Below are 20,287 nucleotides of genomic sequence, written 5' to 3' on the forward strand. Positions count from 1 at the left end.
AAAGAGATAAACCATCCCCATGTATTTTATTCCTGAGGTTCCCCAGGGAATAATCCAGATCTGGTTGATGTGTGCCCAAGGCTGGTGGATAATGATTGCAGCTGTCTTGCCACAACAAGTTGCTCTCACTTTGGACAACAGAGGAATGAACAGAACACTTTTGTCATTGTAGAACTGAGAAAGGATATGTCTGTGCACATGTTTGAAGCCAACAAGGAGCTCAAAGTGCTTCTTCAATCTGTGAAGTTGATCTTTCAGGAATCTGTGTAGGGCCCGAAAGTTTTCACATGAGTACAGCAAACCAGTCAAGGTCAGAGCAAACAACTCCAAGACAAAGGCACTCTGGCTGCTAGAGAGAATGATGTCTCTCAAGGACTGCAAACAGGATGGACAATGCCAGACATTAACTGGTGCAGAAAGGTTTGAAGAGCAATTTTGTGCCAGGAACTTTTGTGCCATGTGTTTCCATTCCTTGCCATTGATCATGAAATTGCCAGCAGCTCTGGGAGGCTGCATCACACTAACTCAGGCCAGTATTTTCAGGTCCCAGTCTGAGGTTTTACCTGAATGGATTACAAGAGGTGATCATGTCCCTTGTCACATGGCAAATGAGCTTTCATGTACCGGGGGCATAACTGCTATTGAGAGTAGGCTCCCTTAGCAAAGTTGGTGCCAAGGGTCCTTCTCAGATTTGATAAGTTTCTCTAACTTCTACTTCTTTAAATATTCAAAGAAATAAACAGTAAAAGAACTAAACTTAAGGCTTGAGAACTAACAAAAAAAAAAATCACTACAATTGTGAACACATTCAAAACACAACCACTGCTTTTTCCTATAACTTTGGGAGAACTTCTGGAAATAGAGGGAATTCTGCAATTATCTCAGCCTTTAATTCACTTGAAAGCTGAGTGGGGAGATGTACAGAAGGTAGGTGAGCCTGGATCCCCCCCTCTTAGAGAGAATGCTACTGTCTAAACAGATTAGTTATCAGATCCTTATGTGTGCACACCCTAGAAATAGACACATGAAGACCAATCACTCAGTAAAAACCCAAGATGGTATTGTCTAATTTTATTTTCTTGCCCTAAATTCTCTGGATCCTTTTTTTTTCTTTTCCTACATATTTTTATTTTCTTGTCTGTAGCAATTAGGAACTTAGGCTCTAGAAGCTAAGATACTGAAGTGATTGGATTAAACTTGATGGACCAGTTTCTGCTAGATGGAAATTAGCACGATAGTGATGTCTATGTAGCAGGTGAAATTTCCAGCCTAAATAATTCTTCTATGTCTCAGCTACTTCACATGTCCTCAACGTCTGCAGTTGCAAAACTAGAAATCACAAATTCATCTTCTGGAAAAAACCTTCCTTGCAACTGAGGAATAATGGATTTTTAATTTCTGTATCAGCCTGTACTGAAGTCCAGCACACAACATCTGACAGTGGACTAAAATCAAACCTACAAAGCACCAAACCATCCACAAAGATGACTTAGGAATAATTTTCTTAATCATCCTTCTACTGACTTGTGCCCTCTGCTAATGGCGGGGAGAAAATTCTCTTTTTAGCATTGGGTAAGTCTTCTGCCTTGCTCACACTGCTGCTAAACTTGACTTCCATTAAGATTCACTGTTGACATTCCTGAAATTCTAGCACAATTTATCCATTAAGTAGGGATTTTGTCCAATGCAAGCATAAAAGTAACTGTATTCCTGTTTAGCATTATCACTATCTTGACATTTATTTTTATTAGCATTGCATATTTTAGATCCTTCCCTAGCTGCTGTAGTATTTAACTATTTCTTGCTCTACTTCTGTGGTCAAGTTTCATAGTACAACTGCAGAGGCTTATTTTTTCTATTTGAAGTGCAGTTCTCAGCAGTGGTGCTGCTCTCACACAATGCCTGCAATACCTCTTCTCTTGATTAAGAGATGGAAGTTTTAGCTCTCCTGGTCATGCTCTCAGACAGCCCTGTACTAAAATCTGGAACAGTGACCTGGTGATGTCAACCAAAGGACCACTGTTTTTCTACAGAATGCAGAGCAGGGAGAGGCAGCATGTTGCAAACCACGTCCACAGGCAAACAATAGCACGGATCATTCTCACTGAGGAAATATTATTACTGACATGTGAAGTGAAGGGCTCCTGCTTACACTGTCTAGCTTTCAAGTCTCATCAAAAGGCAGACAATTACTTTAAAAAATGAAAAAGGGAAAGGGAGATTGCTGTTACTCCCATTTCCATGACAGAGCCATTTTTCTATATCATGATAACTAATACTCAAACTTGTTCCATACATCCTGAAATTAGTGGGGCATCCCTCTACCAGCAGCTGCAGGATGTAGGGAGAAATTCTGGCTTGTGATACCAGAAAGAGTTAAATCTCAGACTGCAACCAGGGCAGCTGGAGAAGTGCAAAAGGCAGCAAACTGAACTTCATCCTCTAAACCAGCTGTTCCAAACTTAACCAGGTGCCAAGTACCACAAGAAGAGTTTGGCGAGAGCCCAGGAGGATTTCTGCAGAGGATTAAATGCCTCTTACTGCAAATCTGACCCCTTTAACTAGACACATCGTCCAATTAAAATATCACAAGAGGACATCTTAGAAAGTGGTACTTGCCAGCTTTTTCATACACCAGAACTGTCAGAGCAAATGCAACTTGTTGATTAGTATGGGACTCTTGAGATGTAGAGGATGAAAGACAACACAGTAAAACAGGCTTCTAATATCTCTTTCCAGTAGTTCCCAATGTTCTATACTAAAGAAAGCATATTTCAAATTTGACAAGGGTACAGAGCACTTCAGCTGCCTAACCTCAGCACGTCCCAGGGCACCAGAGACAGCGTGCTTGCTCAGAACCCTGCGAGGGGGAGTTTGTCTCTCACCTGATGGTGTTATCTGAAGAGCCGCTCACTACTAGCCTGTCTCTGTACTGCAGACATGCAATGCCTCGTTTGTGGCCGTTTAAGGTGCGCACAAATTCGCAGGTACTAGTGTTCCATACCTGTGACAGGAAGGGGGGAGGGAACCACACAGAGATAAAATTATTATGAAGAGACTAGCAAAAGATGGTGTCTGCATGATAAACAGATGCATCCAGAATGGTCTTAATGAAGATGCTACCATTAAGACTGGGAAAATTACCCCTCTTGATGACCTGTGATTATAGTCTGCAACCGGTAGCAGGTTGGGTCACTGTACACAGAAGATTTTTGCCACACAGTATCAAATTAGCTTCCATGTTTAGCATTCTTGGGCTATGATTTTGTTTACACAATATAGATTCTCCTGAGGTTTAATGCTGCAGACTGGAATCATAGCAGTAACACTTACTTAAGTGCCTCCTTAAGTATCTCCTATCAACTCACCTTCACTTTTATCCCCATGCTGCCCTGTAAAAACTGTTTAAATGACTGAACAGGTTATGAAAGTGGTCAAGTTGAAAAAGAACAGAGAAAACAATATCCTTTTTTAACTGCATCTGTACCAGGAACTGATTTGCCATAGGTTCTGTAAATGAACTGTGCCAGCTCAACTGAGGAGGGATGAGTATAAATGAGCAGAAGGAAGGACACTGCTTCTAAAGGAAGATCCTGCTAGGGGCCATCTTCCCTGTCTGGTCACTGTTCTTTGTTAATAAATACCCCAGAGCAGCAAACACAAAGCCTCTGAAACACCTCACCTTTATAGTTCTGTCACCTGATGCCGACACAATGTACTTGTCATCGAAGTCCACTACGTTGACGGCAGCTCGGTGCCCCACGAGCACCCTCCTGAGCGTGATGTCCGTGGGGGAGGCCATGTCCCACACGGCGATGGAGCGGTCCTTGGAGCACGTCACCATCATGCCGTTGTTGAAGCGGAGGTGCAGCACGGCCTCGCAGTGGTGGATCAGTGTGTTCAGCATCTCGCCTGCATTCACGTCCCACACTCTGCGGGTTCACATTTCAAACCAGAGAGAAGAGAGTTAACAACCTGCACTGTGAATTCGCTGCAGAGCGAGAGAGGGACAGGGAGAGGTAATTGACTCTCAAACGACATTACAGAAGCAAACACCACAAGTTATATCTACATCTATTAAATAGTTCATTAAAAAATGTATTAGATAAACCTGTTGATTATGTGTACATTGAGACAGTCCAACAGCCAAAAACCCTGCAATGCCGTTAACACCGTAAAAATAATGCACCCAGGAAAAAAGCATTCTTTAATTAAGGGAATTTAATGCTGAGCAAAGGTAGAAGACTGATGGCCTTAAAGATTGGTGTTTCCTAGTTGTGCCAGCCTATTATACACTTCATTTCCAGCCAATGTGGAGAAATAAGTTCCCTGACAGGCTTCATTTTTGACCTCTCTCACAGGACTATAAGCTCAAGTGGTAATTTATACAAAAGCAGAAGACAAGACAACTCTTTTCAAACAAATACAAGTAATTGCCACAAGTTGCATCATGATTTGCATTTACCCTGCGGTGCATCTGGTATACAGCTACATTCCAGGAATGTGCTGAACACCCAAATTAAGACACAGCATTTATGTCAATTTAATGTTATTGGAACCAACTGTTTCAACCGAAAGATAATTTAAGATGCAAGTTAGACAAAAGCTTCATACAGAACTTTTAGTACTTGAAATGAAAATTTTAAGCCTTAAAAATATTTATTTTGGGCTATTTTGCTGTCAAACTTCTTTTGCCCTCTATAAAGAGATTTCTCTTGGCACTATCACACCTGTATCCCAGATACACCATATGAAAGCAGAAAATGGCTGTATGATCAGGCACATCAGACCTCGCAGAATTTAAAACTTCCTGCTGCCAAATAAGGCAAGCAGTAAAAAAAGACAAGATGTGAGAAAGACTTCTAATGTCTTATTTTCTAACTTATGGAAACTGAAGTGCATCAACTTATAAACCCTAAATGAGAAAGAAAACCACATTCCAATTAGAAAATGCAAAGGAGAAAAAACTAAAGACCTGAGCCATTAACATACAAACAGTTTGCAGACAGGGTTGCCAAACCGAACAGGAGCTGGAGACCCACTGACTTCTTTGGACAAGTGCATCCCTGAGATCTCAGAAGCATTACGAGCCCATCTGTACTGTCTATTGGATGAAGCCTCTCTTCCTGAGGAGACCCAAGGATAAAAGTGATGCATCCTATGTGCCTCTGGGGTCTGCACAAACATTTATAGATACAGTGGGAGACAAAGCATTCCTGGGCAAGTAGCCAGTGTGCAATTTGGCCTGCCTGGCCTGATACAGAAAATGACAGTGCTTGTTACAGAAATCAGCCTCTCCTTTTGCTATCTATTTAGCCCAGTGCAGTTCCCACATCACCTCTACGCAGGCAGTGTTGCTGAAATTCTGGATTCCAATGAATGACAGGACCCCAAAATCTAGCACAACTGCAAGACTGCATGTATCAAGTGCCAGGAATTCAATTTAATTAGCTTAACAATACTATTAGCTTAACAACAGTAGTTTACATGAGCACAGAGGAGCTTGCAGCTATAGGAATGCAGGCTAATAGCTCCAGAAAAGGCCACCAATGCAGCTTTTTTGTAACTTCACTACACGAGCATTGCTTGTACTCTGACAAGGAGGGAGTACATAACAACATGGAGAAGTCAGACCTGCCCCTTCAAATCCAAGTTCATATTGCAATTCATTAACTCATATGTGCCTCTATTTACACTACAGGTCTTACACTCTCTGGTATCCCCTAATATGACTAGTGGACTTCACAAATGCACAGCATGCATTTGTGCTACATTGAGGCGTCCAGCCTTTTACTGGAGACTTGAAGGAAAGCAAGAATGAAAGATTGAATGAAGAAGGAAATATTGAATGAAAAGAAAGAAACATCATGCTGAAATTTAGTTTAAAGTCATAGGGTATCTAGTCATACATATTTTGTTAAAATTAAATGACAATGGATGACTAAACCTTCAAACTTGCTTTGAAAACCTCAACTCTTAAAAAGTTATTCTCCAAGAGAATTGTAACATTCCCAGGGAGTGTCAAAACATGCAAAACCTTGGTGAAATGCCAGATGGCCTTCCTAAGTCATCCTGACCTTGGCTGGCCTTGGCTTAGATTCTCATTTCTCCCTGACAGCGAATTGCATGGACATCTGATAAGGACAGCACAATGCTGAACAAGTATGCTGAACTACTTCATGGAACTGCTTGAACAGCACACATTTAAGAAGATATCATTTCAGCAGCTTGCAAAGCTAAAATCTTAAGAGGCAAACAGAAAGGTCCAAATCACAGACACACACCTGACTGTTGAGTCTGAAGATCCAGTAATGATCACCCGTTCATCATACTGGAGGCACAGGACAGAACCCGTGTGTCCAGTGAGAATTCGCTTGCATTCCAATGTATTCTTATCCCAGATCTAAGACAGCAAACATTCAAAATAGTTCAGTAAGGTTTTCATCTTTCAGCACTTACTGGTTTGACTAGACTGTTTTTTATTGCAGCACATCTTCCATAGTGCACTTGGAACATCTTTAGTGGCATCTGCAGAGCCTTCTGCAGGCTCTTTGGTGCAATACATTGACATCTTCGATATTACTGGCTTTACTACGAATATTGGTTTTACCCTTCTCACTAAGATACAGGGCCCAGTAATTACATAGCCTGTAATTACTGCGGGACACAAACTCTGCTGGCGAAGCCTGTCTGTCTGAAAACAGGGTCTCTCTAGCCAGATAAAAGAGTAGCTGCTGTGCAGGTGGGAGGTGGGGGAAGGGGAAGGAGAAGGCTAGGTTACTAACAAGAGACTGGGTAGGTGTCACTGAAATTAGGACACTATTATTTATGGCACAGGCACTTCAAGCCATTAGTATTGCCATGATGGAGCATTCTCACCTTAATAGTATTGTCTCGTAGGCCGCTTACTATCTTCTGATCATCATACTGTAAACAATAAACCCCTTTGCTTGTCTCACTTCGGCAGTGGATCCTCTGTAAACTGTGCCTTCCACACCGCCAGTTCGACTCTATTGTCTTGAGGAGAGACAGGAGACAAATGAGATGCAGGGAAAAAAAAACCCCACAGAACTATCTCCCCTTTTTTTTGTTTGGTTGAGAAGGCAGCAGACACTTTTCTTTACGCTTTTTCCTGCAATCGGGTCCATACAGTGACATAACTGCTTTCTAGAATACACGAACCAATTAAACAGACCAATGCTTGGAAAACATATTGTGGCTAAACTGGTCTGTGCTGTTGGGAATGGTGAGGAAGAAGTAACCTAAAAGCCTTTTTCTATCTCCAACCTTTAGCCCCTTGTGACTCAACAGCTAAATAACTGAAGAGAAAGTCTCAGTTGAGCTCCAAATGCATTTACAAAGTTGTCACAACAGTGCCCGAGCACTGCTTCTGCCGTTAGGAAACAACCAGAACATTCCATTTTGCTCACACTAAATGCAAGGCAAACATGCTCAGCTGCTTCCTCTTTCCCTGAGTCTTAGGACTGCAGACTTTAGAAATGCACTTTCTCTCTGCCTCAGTTCTTGACATCTTCCTGTAACAGCCTATGAGGTCTCATTGCACCAGGAGGAGCAAAGTACCATGGAACAGAGAAAACCAAGATGTTGCAGTGCTGCTGTGGTATCTGATGTGCAAAGTGTGGAGACTCCACCTGCAAACAGCTCCCTGAGCAATCCAACTCATCCTCTGTCTAAAGGAGCAGCAGGATCTTTTATAACTATCCCAGATCTCCAAACTCCAGACAAACACAGACATGTCAGATTTAATGAAATATTACACTGCAACAGAATATCCCCAGAATTGCAGCACCATGAATAAATCGGGAACATTTGAAAAAAACAAAACTAAAAAACCAACAGTGAAACACCGCTGTATTTGGCAGCTGCTTCTTACCTCTATGTCCTGTATAATTTTGGGGTAAAGTGCTCTGTAGAAGGAGTTGGGTGGCGCAGTTCCATCAGGAGGTTTATTTTTAAATAGATATTGCCCCCTGGAATACAAAGAACATTTCCATTGAACACAAATCATCTTTCAGCATTTTGGAGAAAGGTCCTCCTGGCATTTTACAAATGGATAACAACTGCTGACAGATTCATAGTCAAACTAATTTACTAAGATGGGATGGCTCCTTGTTTGTTTGCCCTGCAACATGTCAGTGTTGCATTTTAACACTGAAATACCTGAGAAAAATCTGTGTCTAGTAACTCAGGGAAGGGAAATAAATTCTCTATTATGGACATGGGCCCATTCAGCTCAGTAAGGGCTGACAATGGTTCATGCTTGCAATACCCACATACATTATCAGAGGTCACCTTTAAAATAAAGCATGCAAAGCAAATGAAAGAAGCCAAGGAACTCTCAAATTCTCTACACATTCAAGGCTAGCTTTTATCTGCATTAACAGGAACAGTATCAGTTTGGGTACACGGACATTTTACTGCTACTACTGTGTGCTGGTAAGCAACACCTCATCTGTGGTGCCTCCCTCATCTCAACACTGATTTGGAATACTCATATCCCAAGCTAGAGTTTTGTTACCAAAAAAAGCCGTAAACGGCAATCACTGCCTGCTGTGTAAAAAACTTTAATTCCTCATCCTGAAGTTAAGAAGCCACCAAACACGGTGTGGAAGCTAGTAAACCCCACCATGGGCGTACTAACTGCTGCTCTGCCTGGCAACATGCCTCACAAAATGGAGAGAGGCACAAATGCCTCCGAGTGTAATCCTGGCATCAGAGGCACAGAGTTTACACTGGGCCAGCTCTCCACTTCTCCCTCCCTTGCTCCATTACAGCATAATTAATTGTTCAATACTTCCTTGTGCATTTCCTTCCCATCCTTTCCATGCAGTACACCTCAAAACTAATTTCAGAGACTGTACATTAACCACCCTGATACACTTGAACTAGAGAAATCACAACAATGAACCAAAATCTTGGGGTTGTAAGGCAATACCAAACTACAGGACTGGACAAGCAAAATGACAAATGCTCAGGAAAATAACTTTTGATACTTCTATAAATCAAGAATTCTAAGTACAGCTCGAGAGAAAGGTGCTTTCACATTTGGACAGAGGAATTACCTGTTTCCTCAAATATAATGACCAGCAGACATGCATATGGGAACAAACACATGAAGATGGCACACATGGATACAGACAAGACACTAACCAGACAGATGCCTATTTACTTTGATCCCTGTATGCCTGAAAGTACATTAATGAAAATTAGTATTACTGGCCAAGGAAGACGAAAACCTCTTTTAGGATGCACGTCTGAGACATCCTGGAAGACTTAGGGCAGGTCTAGAAAAACCTGTGTACAAGCCTATGTGCCTAAAAGCCTTTTTATTCTTCCTAACTTTACTAGCTAATGTAACACAAAGTCTGGTTACTACCTGTAAGTTGAGCCCTGCTGCATGCATAGTCAGTTGTTTACTGTTCAGCTGAAGGATTGCTTGGAATTTCCATGGCATCCCAGTAGTTGTTGTGCTGTGGCTCTGGGGTAAAAGGAACTATTGTTTGCAGGTTTTGATGACCAGCCAATTCAATCAGATGGACACAAGCATGCCCAGATTTTGGAGTTCTGTTTTATATTCCCTAAATCTGTGTAACCCTTACAGCTTCCTGACAATCTGCCAGTGAAGGCTGCCATGCTGCAGAATGGTGTGTGGGGGGGTTCTGTTGTAAATCATGAGCTGCAAATGCTGAAATCAGGCAGCTCATGTGCAAATTGAGGAGCTGTGACCAAATAACACCAGTTGTCCATCATTCTGAACTGTCCAGTTAGTAATCTCCTTGTGCCATGCACAGAGCTAGCACTGATTACAAGCTATGAAGTTCTATATGGCAGAGATGCAATTGCACTGGGTATTTCCTGTCTGCATCTCCTAACCACACAGCTCTATCTGTTCATCACAGAGAGAACCAGAGGGCAATCTGAAAGACTTGGGCACAAACTTATCTTGTGTCAAAGTCACCTCCGGCTTATAGCACAAACCTGAAGACGTGCAGTAACAGGGGGACTGTCCTTGAAATGAGAAGCAAAATTTTGCACCTCTCTTTTAGAATTGTCATGTGTCTATTTGACCAGTATTTGGTACTAATGTTATTTCTAAAGTGTGGAGGGAGCAAACCCCAGTGACGCCTCAGCAGAAGACACTCAGCTGATTACACCATACTCCAAGAATGGAGTAGAGTAATTGGGAAGGGTCTAAACAGAGAAAATGGAAAATAGCAAGAGGACAAGACAACACATCATTATGGTTGGCTAGTGCAGCCAAAACATAGGAAACATGCTCAGTTTCTAACATGGGAAAGATTGCTGCAAAAAGGAAAATGAGAAACTGTCCTGTTTATCTGTGCAGGTTTAATGTAACAAGTCAAACTGTAGCTAGGAGGTCAGCCTAGATATCAGGAAAACTTCTCAAACACTGAAGTTAGAAAGAGTAAAAAAGTGAAACCATCAAATTCCTTTCCCACACATTGGAGATCCTGGGGAATCTCCATCAGGAGAGGATTTTAAGAACAAGTTAAGACAAAGATTTGGGATGACTTAAGAAAAACCTGTCTCCTCCTATGGGAAATGAAAAGAACTAAATGACCTCTCAAGATCCTCTTAGGGCCTACTGTGACCTCAACAGCAGGGAGAAAAAATGGAAGGCCTGGAGAAAATAAGGCACTAAAAGAAATGCAGAAGTTACCACTGTCATGCTTGTGTTTATTTTATACTCTTTAGAAACACTGCACTATTGGAAGCAGATCAAAGTAGTATTTATTTTTAAAGAATGTCTCATAATCCTGATTTACTTGCCTTTACTTCCTGAAACAAACAGTATAACAAAATTAACTATAAACCAGGAGTCTTTGTTTGCAACTCTGTATCTTTTTCTTTTTAATAGCAACCAAAATGCCTGAGCTGTCACTTTTATCTTGTTTATGAAATATTCATACCCAGTTTCCCTTCTGCCAACATCCTAGGGACACCCTTGGAAAAGAAAATTATGTATTAAAGGGTGTACCCCTGAGAGAGAAAGTTCTAATGAAATGTTAGCAGAGCAGCTTCAAACTTGAGTGAGACCTACATTGTAGTAAGGCTATTCCAGATGATTATTAACTAATCTATCTGCATTTCTAAAGTCCCCTATTCTCCATGGTACCTACCCTCAGCTTCCAGTTTGAAAATTAAACAGATATCTAATAGTGAAAATCTGCTGAGGAAAACAAACAGACCTATCAGGAATGAACTAATTCATAGCACATGCTCCCCCACTGCCACTCCTGAAAAAGCTCTTCTGCTCTGAACTGCTGACCAGTTTAGGGTTCCCCTGAGGCACACACAGCTTCTTAATTTGAACTGAAAGACAGCTGGGTGTAAAAATCTCAGTCTGTATATCTCACTTGTCACAGTGGGCTAAGAGCATGATCAGAAGAGGAAGTTGAGGAAAAAAATCCCCCATGTTGCCACATAGCCAAATGTGGCAGCTAACTCCCCAATGGCTGATTTTTGCTGTAAGCAAAAAGGTTTGGAACCAACATGACGTTCCAGTGCTGAATAACCCTCTTCAAATATGGCTTGAAATGCACAACCCCTACTGTCCTGAATGGGGCCACAAGAGGTGAAGAATCAGTTTCCTTACCATCCTCTCCTCTCTGACAAACCCCTCCACAGGGAGTCTGTCCTGACCATTCTCTCAATGAGCTTCTTCCACAGCATCCCATCCGACGTCACCCGGTACCACTCCTTGCACACCAGCTCAGCAGCACACAAAGATTTGGCATCCAGGTACGACAGAATGTTCTCAGCAATGTGATCCAATCCCCGAGCTGGGGGAGAACAACAACAACAGAAAAACATTATTTGCTGGACAGACAACTCCCCCTGCTAGTACAAAGATACACTCTCCTTCCATCTCCTCTCCTGCATGTGGAACTGGACAAAATGCACAGAAGAGCATTTGAGGCTAAGTTCAGGAGTGAGCAGCGTTATCCAACTTCCTTTGGATATAGCACAACAAGTCATTAAAAATAATAAAGAATCCAAGAAGTCATTCCAATCTACTTCGATGGGTTTTAGCACTAGGGGGATATTCTGTGGATGGCATTTCCAACTCAGCAACGCAGCCCCCAAAATCTCTCTATATTAGGACCATTTCTCATCTCACTGCTACAGCTGTTCTCATGTTGCAACGGCTCAAAAGCTGTTTTTGCTAAAGCAGGAGCTTTTAAATGTAATGAAGAAAAAAATATATATTCCCAATGTGTGCCTTGAAGGGTAGTGGTACCTTTAGACAGGGGGGAGGGAAGGATATGCAGATGCACAGGGACGTCAGGAGGGAAGGAGAGGCTGTGTAAGGAGAAAGTGAAGCAGGTTTGCTGGTTTCATTTATTTTAGTGGGTGAAGGAAAAATATGCACCAAAATAATATAATTTGCAAATATTTCCCAGTGTGGATACCAGGACTGGCTTTACTTCAGCATGACTGGAATGACATGTAAAGCAATTGCCTGGTTAGCACCAAGCAGCTCAATGTAATGTCTACGTAGGGAAGGTTATGCTATGTTTCTTAACTGGATATATGTGGTCAGTAAAAAAGTGCCCTTACCAGCTCAAATTTAATCACAATCAAGACTTCAGGAAAACAAGATGCCTTTTAAATGAAAAGCTGTGCAAATACAGCTTCTCTAGAAGGCTGTTTAATTCACAAATGAGACATACCACCAAGAGATTATCTCACTTCACAGGTTAAATTTCCTATGCCTTGTGAAAGTTTAGACCACATCATCCCTCGGGCATAATGTTCAGTCCAACCAAAAATGAAGCATGGCAGATTGGTATTACATGCGTCTTCCCTCTGGTTCACACTTGGGACAAAGTTAAATACATGTTTTCTTGCTTTTTAAAACAACAGCCTCAAAGACCAGGCCCTGCTTGTGAGAGGGTAAGAAAAGGCAGTAAGTACATTTAAAAAGTCACATGTCTGGACTTTTGCAAACCCAAACTGGGTGCAACCAGCTGACTTTGATTAGAGTTCATGACACAAAAATGGCCCAACCTTTTTTTCCTTAATGAAAAAATTTCCAAAGTATCTCCCACTGCATGAAAATGAGACAATTCAGCATGCCTCCTCCTGCTGCTTTCAAATATACTAAACTTAGAATACACTTTGGGTCAGACATTCTGCTCAGCATTTCATGCTTCAATCTTTATGTAGAAAAAACATGTGAATGATACCAGGAATAAGGAGAGAGTAGAGAAAGAGATCTGACATTTCTTATCTTTAGAGATGCCAAATTAAATGTCAACCTGCAAAATAAAAGCATCATGAGCCTTTATTATATATTTAATCTGAAAAGACATGTACAACCACTATTTAAAAAAAAAAAAGTTTGTAAATTTAGATTGACTCCACAGCATATTGTGGAAAGAGGGAGACAACAGTCTAGTGAATGTTAACAGGAATTTGCAGGAATTCCACAATTGGCAGGGTAGACATGGACATCCTGTTGCCCTGTTCCTGAAGCTTTGTGTGGAAAGGGCAGATTTCCCAGTCTGTGCTGCTTCCAGAGGGCTCACAGACATTTACACACCCACCAGGACACTTACAAATGCCTGCCTCCATAGAATCCTTACAGGTGGCTTTAAGTCAGCAGCACCACTGGAGGAATTAATTTCATATATGGGGAACAACTGGTGGTTTTAGGAAGCAGGGCTACACTGCAACACCTGGGCACAGTAATCTTCATCCATGTGCCCTTTCTATTTTATCAGGACTTGCACTTTAGATCTTGGCTGCAATAAGGTGCTGTAACTACTGCCATGTCCTTAAGTCATCCTTTGCCAGCAAAGACCCTTTGCAGCAGAAGAATACTAATGTTTTGGCCTCTCCTGCTCACATTTAAGTGGATGGGCAGAGCTATTCTGGCCTGGCTGCAAACTCAATTTTATTATTTTATTTCTTAGGAACTTAGCACAACTCACTGAGGCATGTATCTAACAAAGCACTGCTTCCTTAAAAAGGGAAAACAGCTCACAGAAGATTTTGCTAAATGGATGTGAAACACGATTAGCCCTTCAACCCTCTGAACCAACAAGAATGTTTCAGCTATTTCACACATGAAATCCTTATCAAAATTACTTTCCTCATAAAAAATGTTAAACAGCTTGAAAATGCTAAGCAGAAACCTTATTTTTTCAGAAACTGAACAAACTTTGTTAAGTACACAGTTAAGCTGTATTTTTCAAAAAACCTTAACTCTGTTCAAAGCACTGGGAAAATAATCTGAGCCAACTTTACTGTATATTAGTAACACACGCCCATGATCTAAAATTACCTTTAATTCTGGTCATTCCTTGGGACTGTGCTAGGAGGACAGAGATAAGATGCCTCATGATTTTGAAGTAGCTTTATTGTTTTATTCACTCAAGGGGGAGAGCAGGAGAGAGAATGAAGCAGTAAAAATGAAACCAGAGTACTGAACGCTTGAGAATTTCAGAAAGCTAAAAAATACTTACAGAGTTTAGGTTTGTTTTTTTCATTATACGACTTAATTTAGAATTTTGGGTTCATCACTTTTTCCTAGACAGTTTCTTACTTTCCTCCCTTCCCATTCCCTTCACTAGAACCTGCTTATACTCAGGACATCCTGCACAGACTGCAGAGTCTGCATCAGTGTAATTCCTTGCCATTAATTTTCTCCCTCAGAGTGATATTCATTAAGACATTTGCACTTTGTAAATATGCAAATTGATGCACATACATTATTTACAAACACATTTCCCCCAACTATTAAAATACTCACATATTAGCTGCTTGATTCCTATTTATTCTGCATTCTGATAGAGTAAAATCAGCTGCTTCCTGGGCAACTGGGAATAGACCACTAACAAATATGGTATGGCTAGGAAATTTGGAATGTCTCTACAAGTATTTATAGCACCTGCCCAAAATTCTCAGAAAAAGCCTTGTAGGAAAAAATTAAGTGCAGTGAGATGTGTTGATTTCATGGGGTGCTTTCATGGGGTTCCATGGAAAAAGACCTGGAAAAATTGTGTAAGCACCTACATGTATCCTTCCACTTCAGAAGCGGGGAAAACAATGCAGTTTCCAAACACTTCCTATTTGTCTGAAACAGAGCAGCTCCACAAGTTATAATGCTGCTCTAAATACAAGAAGATTATTGCCACTGGACTACTAAAAACTAACATAAAGCAGGTACTTAGCATAACTAAGATTTTTTTTTAATGCTACAACAGCCATTTGATTACTGGGCACAATGAGCTTAAAATCCAATGAGTGTACCTATTTAACTTCCTAGCAATACTCCTGCAGTGCCTTTATGCTTTATACAATTCACAGTTAAACATGCTTTTTTCCATCTTTTAAGGCTAGAATTTATACTTCATGTTGAGAACTCCCTTCTGAAGAATGATCAAGCGACTAGATTGATCAAATTGTCAAAAGTTCAGCACTTCTATAAAGGTATCCACAGAATAAACTTTTGGCAAGAAACACCTCTCTTCAACTGGCTGTTCAGAGACAACACCTGTACCACTTCTTGCTCGCGTCCCTCTCAAACTAAGGACCTATGGCATGGGAATGCTGATCTACTAAGTATTTATCTATTTATCTATCTACAGAGGTATGACCTACTGGTCTGAAAAAATACGAGCTAAAGAGCCAGGAATTTATGTTTGGTTCTGACACTCTATTGCTGTATATATCTGATCTCTCACCACCTTAGTTTTCCAATCTATATGACAGGGGGGATATAAAACTGCATGTACACTACTTTGTGTGTGCATTCTGTGAGATCTGCCCAATGCCACATCTGAGAATAGCTGGGATAATATTTTCAATGGAAAGCACAACAAAGGTGTAAAAACCAGAACACTTCCAACTTTTGCTCTTATTCTCTCTGTTTTCTATTAGCAATAACCACATAATCAAACCAATGGCTTCAGGAAGTTATTTCAGTAGGAAAGAGAGACAAATATCTAAATAAGAAAAGGGAAAACCTCAGCTGAGCAACCAGAAAGAGTAGTAGTTTTAATTTTAAAAAATTTTGTTATTCATGCATCGTTGTGAGCATTAAGAGCACAACTACCTGCCCTGTGGCTTGGGATAACTACCCATGCAACACATAGATTAGCTATCATTTACTCCTAGACAAACCATGATGGTGTTAGATCATGCCTTGGCACACAAGGGAACACAAATTAAAATATTACGGCATTTCATACTGGTATAGAGCTTTTCATTCATTGCTATTATCTGTTTTACAAACTGACCCTACAAGAGACCTCTCCAGCAGGGTAGGGCAGAACAGAACAGTCTTTTGAAAGACAGAGATCAAGCTCCCTCTGCCTGCAGCAATACCTGGCAGTGCAGTGATGAAGTCCCGCTGTAACATGGGTTTGAGGTATGAGTTTATGTGTCCGTGCTGGTAGTGACACATCTGGGAGATGAGGTGCTCCACAAACTCCACCTGGTCAGACTCGGACCACTGCTCAAAGTACTTGACGCAGAGCTCCTTCTCCTTCTCATAGCTTGCAGACAGCTTTCTTTGCTTGGGCACAATCATACTGGAAGTGCCATTGGCAAGTTTTGTCTGTAAACAGGAAGGAAAGGAACAACCCAAATAACACACATGAGAAGAAACACAAGCAGTTGTACAATTTCTTTCAGGGGGCAGACAACAGAAGGCAGAAAGCACTCTGACACATGAAAGCTGTCAGACCACATATCCCGGCTGGTGCTGTCAGCCCGAGCCTGCAGGACAATGCACTGGCTCGTGCCAGAGCTGCACACAATGACTCTGGTCAGATGGGAAACCTTCAGCAACACTTTAACATAAACACGACTTTATTTAACATGTAGACAGTAAAATGCATTTGGATTCCTAATGTACATATACCAGTTACTTTGAAGCACCTACAGCAAATTGCATTTGTACTCTGTTTTTGTTTTTTTTTTCTTCTGAAGAATAGATTGCTGCTAAAATTCATAGGGAATGCATGAAATAGATTAAAAAAAATTGAATTACACCTCGAGAGCAAAGCCAGCTAAAATACACTCTGACATTTGGTAAATACTTCTTTCACAGAATAAAATATTTTCAACTTTCTGAGCACTGTTAATATCTTGTCAGGAGGAGTCAGCTCAAAGAAGAGTTTCAGGGACAAAACAAACCACTGACATTTCAATTTACTACTTGAGAGTAAGATATAAATTCTGCTTTCTAAATGATTTAACTGGAAGAAAAGTGTGCATTTTGCATTGCAAGGGTATCCTTTGTCAAAGTAAGATTAACCATTTGCTGGGAAATTATATTTTCTTATGCTGGTCAAAGAGTTTCTATTTGCTGCTGTAAACATGTGATTTTCTCTCTTTCACTGCAACAGTTTAACACCAGACAGCATTATAATAACAGTCAATATTATTACATCATTTTTATTGTCAAAATACATGCAGAGGTTTTTCATTATTATAAAATAATTAAAAATAACTTACAGATATAAGAACACATAAAACACTGAGGTAGGCATGCCTTATTTTTGTCCTATGATAATTCCAAGCATCGACCTTGCCAGGGGCCCTTATTAAATTAAGGGGGAAAAATGAATCCCTAAATCTCTCTGCAAAGGTATCTAGAACTTAAAGAAATGCAACGATTAACTGATTTTACAGGAAAAGGAAAAACAACAAAAAAGCCTCTTTTCAGCAAGTGCCAAAACAACAGGCTATTTAGAGACCACAAAATTTAGCTAGCAGTAGTAGATTTGGAATGCAGAAGTTTCTCATTTCTTGGGAATAAATAACTCCTGAACTCCAATACCTCCCAATCCCAACAGGAATCCTGATTTTGGAATACCAAAATCTTTTAAGTTGAAAAGCTATTTAACTGATCACCATATACATTTCATTTTCTTAGAGATAATGCACCTAAATACTCTTTTCAACATTTCTAGAGAGCTGGATCTTCTTTTGGTAGAAAAAGACATAAAGAGCTGTGATTTTTAACAAGCAGCTTTTTTCTATTTCTGGATTATAGTTTGACTTAAGCTTCTTTGAGAACACAGAACAGGGTGATCACACCATCAGTGCTCCATTCTGCAGCTCAGTGCTTTCAGGTTTACCCCCACTCCTCCCTGCAAACGTGCAGCTGTGGCTGTGTCCAGAAAGATCATGCAAGGCAAGGACAGCAAGTTACGATTTCATTCAATCCTCACATGGACAGCACTGACTGCAAACAAGTCAAAGAGCCAGTACTGGGCAGCAGGAAAGAAAAACTCTCTCTTGGGCCAAGAGAAATAAAGAGACTGTGGGCACCAAGTCCTCTGTGTGAAAGACTGGACTTTTTCTAGCAAAGTCCACAGTAGTTAAGGGCCTGGCAAAAGATGATTACCAGTGGAGTGGACTGCACATCTGTGTTAAGGGATTCTGGTAATTTTTGCTGCAGTTGAACTGCCTGCAATACAGGCATCCTAGTAAAAATGCTGGATTAAGACAGTGGGGAGGTGTTATAACCTACAATTTTCATCGCATTTAATTTCTTCTTTTGTTTGCTGTGCATCTTACAAAAACAGGTTGTCTCTACAAAGCATTTTTTAAAAACTTATCCAAGTGTCTTTTAATTTGAAGGACTCTGAAGTCTGCCTAACATGCTGAGCCTGAATGGAGCACACAGCTGATGTGCAAAGCCAATGAAGGTGCAGGTCCCTTCACAGGGTGGCACCACGTTCTGGCCTTTCCTTGCCTTCTGAACACCCTTCTCCCAGCAGCCTTCACCTCCCCAATTACTTCTAAAACACTGGTTTGTGGTATCAAACAAAAGTTGCAACACCTGCAAATACAAGTCATGGCTTATGTGTGTACAAATAGATGGCTTAGATGGGACAAAACAATTCATTCTGCCTGAACACAGGCTTCTTGGACAGGAATAATGAGTAAATTAAAGAATCCATTGACCAGAGCACTTTTAACAGCTCTGGAAGTGAAACTCTAGATTTATCAAGTGGTTCTGCTAAGAAAAGCATGTTACAGTGTTTATGTCCAAATTAGTGGACATGAGAACACCATATTTTTTAGGTTCATACTTCAGCTGCATTCTTACAATGTCAGCTTGAGACCTGGTCTGCACCCTTGCCTGCTCTGGTTTTGCACCAAAAGGAGTGAACATAAGCCCAGAGGTGTGCCCAGCATGTCTATGGTTTGTGTCAGCAGGGGACCAAGATGACAGGACATGCCCTGAACACACCAGTTCTGCAGAGCAGAGACAGGTAAACCAACAGGGCTCTCAAATCACTCAAACTGCAGTTTAGAACAAATGTTCCAGAATTTTAATTTCAAGATTCCTGAAAATCCACTGGCAGTTCAGTGAAAAGGCCTGCTCCCAAAAAAAAACAACCAAAATACCAAAAAACCCCAAAAAAACTCCACAAAAACAAACAAACAAAAAAAACCCACCAAGAAAACACCATCAAGCATCTGTATTACTGAATCATCTACAGCCACTTCCCTCTCTTCATACAATAATCAGGCCTCACCTGAAAAAGAAAAGCCTGTTCCACTTGCCATCCACACTGCTAGTGTAAATATCCATCCAAATGCACTGTATACAATCACATTTTCTATAAGCTTCATTTCCAAAAATGGCAAAGAAGAATGAGCACTGGTAGTTCATCATCTGTGAGGAAATTTGGGTATAACAGAGCAAACTACTAAGTTGGAACAGATGAAGCTTTACCAGCTCCCTTTTCACAAAGGCCTGTATGTGAGGGCTGAGAGGTGCCCCAGGTGGCTCTGGGCACCATGGCTCACCTGCAGGAATGGCAGAGGTGTCCTCTGACAATGCTGAGCTGAGCTCATAAGCTGTGCCAGGAGGCCCAGGGGACTGAGTGCCTCAGGTTGGTACTAGCTCAGGGATCCACGTACTATGCTCCAGTGCAGCCCGTAATTACAAGACCATTTCTCCAAATGGCTACATTTAACACAAAGCACATTTGTATGCCCAGTGAAGTAGAAGAGGACTAATATATGAAAGGACTTTAATCTAAATAATGGCTTGCAATTGTAGGAAGGTGCAATATTTCAACACAGATAAATAAAGACTGGATCGATCTGCTTCTTTGCATAAAAAACAAACCAGCTATGGTAAATCACAGCTGTAACCCATATATGACAAGCAAGGTTACTTTTGGTTTTGTTCAGTACAGGGGACCAAGGAGCCTCCTAAAGCACAGAAAATACCAAAACCAAGCATCTTCTCTGACTGTAGTACAGCAAT

At 40.9% G+C, this 20,287-nt stretch overlaps 1 protein-coding gene across 13 annotated transcripts in view; it reads right to left on the bottom strand.

Annotated features, from left to right (window-relative positions):
* The window catches only part of BTRC (beta-transducin repeat containing E3 ubiquitin protein ligase), a 119,989-nt gene that overhangs the window by 11,881 nt on the left and 87,821 nt on the right, over window positions 1-20,287 (bottom strand). For all 13 annotated transcript variants that reach the window (XM_039708799.1, XM_039708798.1, XM_039708795.1 and 10 more), the window contains 7 exons: window positions 16,378-16,609; window positions 11,639-11,825; window positions 7,895-7,991; window positions 6,880-7,017; window positions 6,285-6,403; window positions 3,683-3,932; window positions 2,886-3,004 (listed from right to left, as the gene is read on the bottom strand). In XM_039708799.1, the coding sequence (XP_039564733.1) occupies window positions 2,886-3,004; window positions 3,683-3,932; window positions 6,285-6,403; window positions 6,880-7,017; window positions 7,895-7,991; window positions 11,639-11,825; window positions 16,378-16,609 (1,142 nt within the window). The remainder of the gene's footprint in view (window positions 1-2,885; window positions 3,005-3,682; window positions 3,933-6,284; window positions 6,404-6,879; window positions 7,018-7,894; window positions 7,992-11,638; window positions 11,826-16,377; window positions 16,610-20,287) is intronic.

The sequence above is a fragment of the Passer montanus genome, unplaced genomic scaffold (assembly GCF_014805655.1).
Source record: "Passer montanus isolate IOZ18808 unplaced genomic scaffold, ASM1480565v1 scaffold21, whole genome shotgun sequence".
In the NCBI taxonomy this organism is placed as follows: Eukaryota; Metazoa; Chordata; class Aves; order Passeriformes; family Passeridae; genus Passer; species Passer montanus.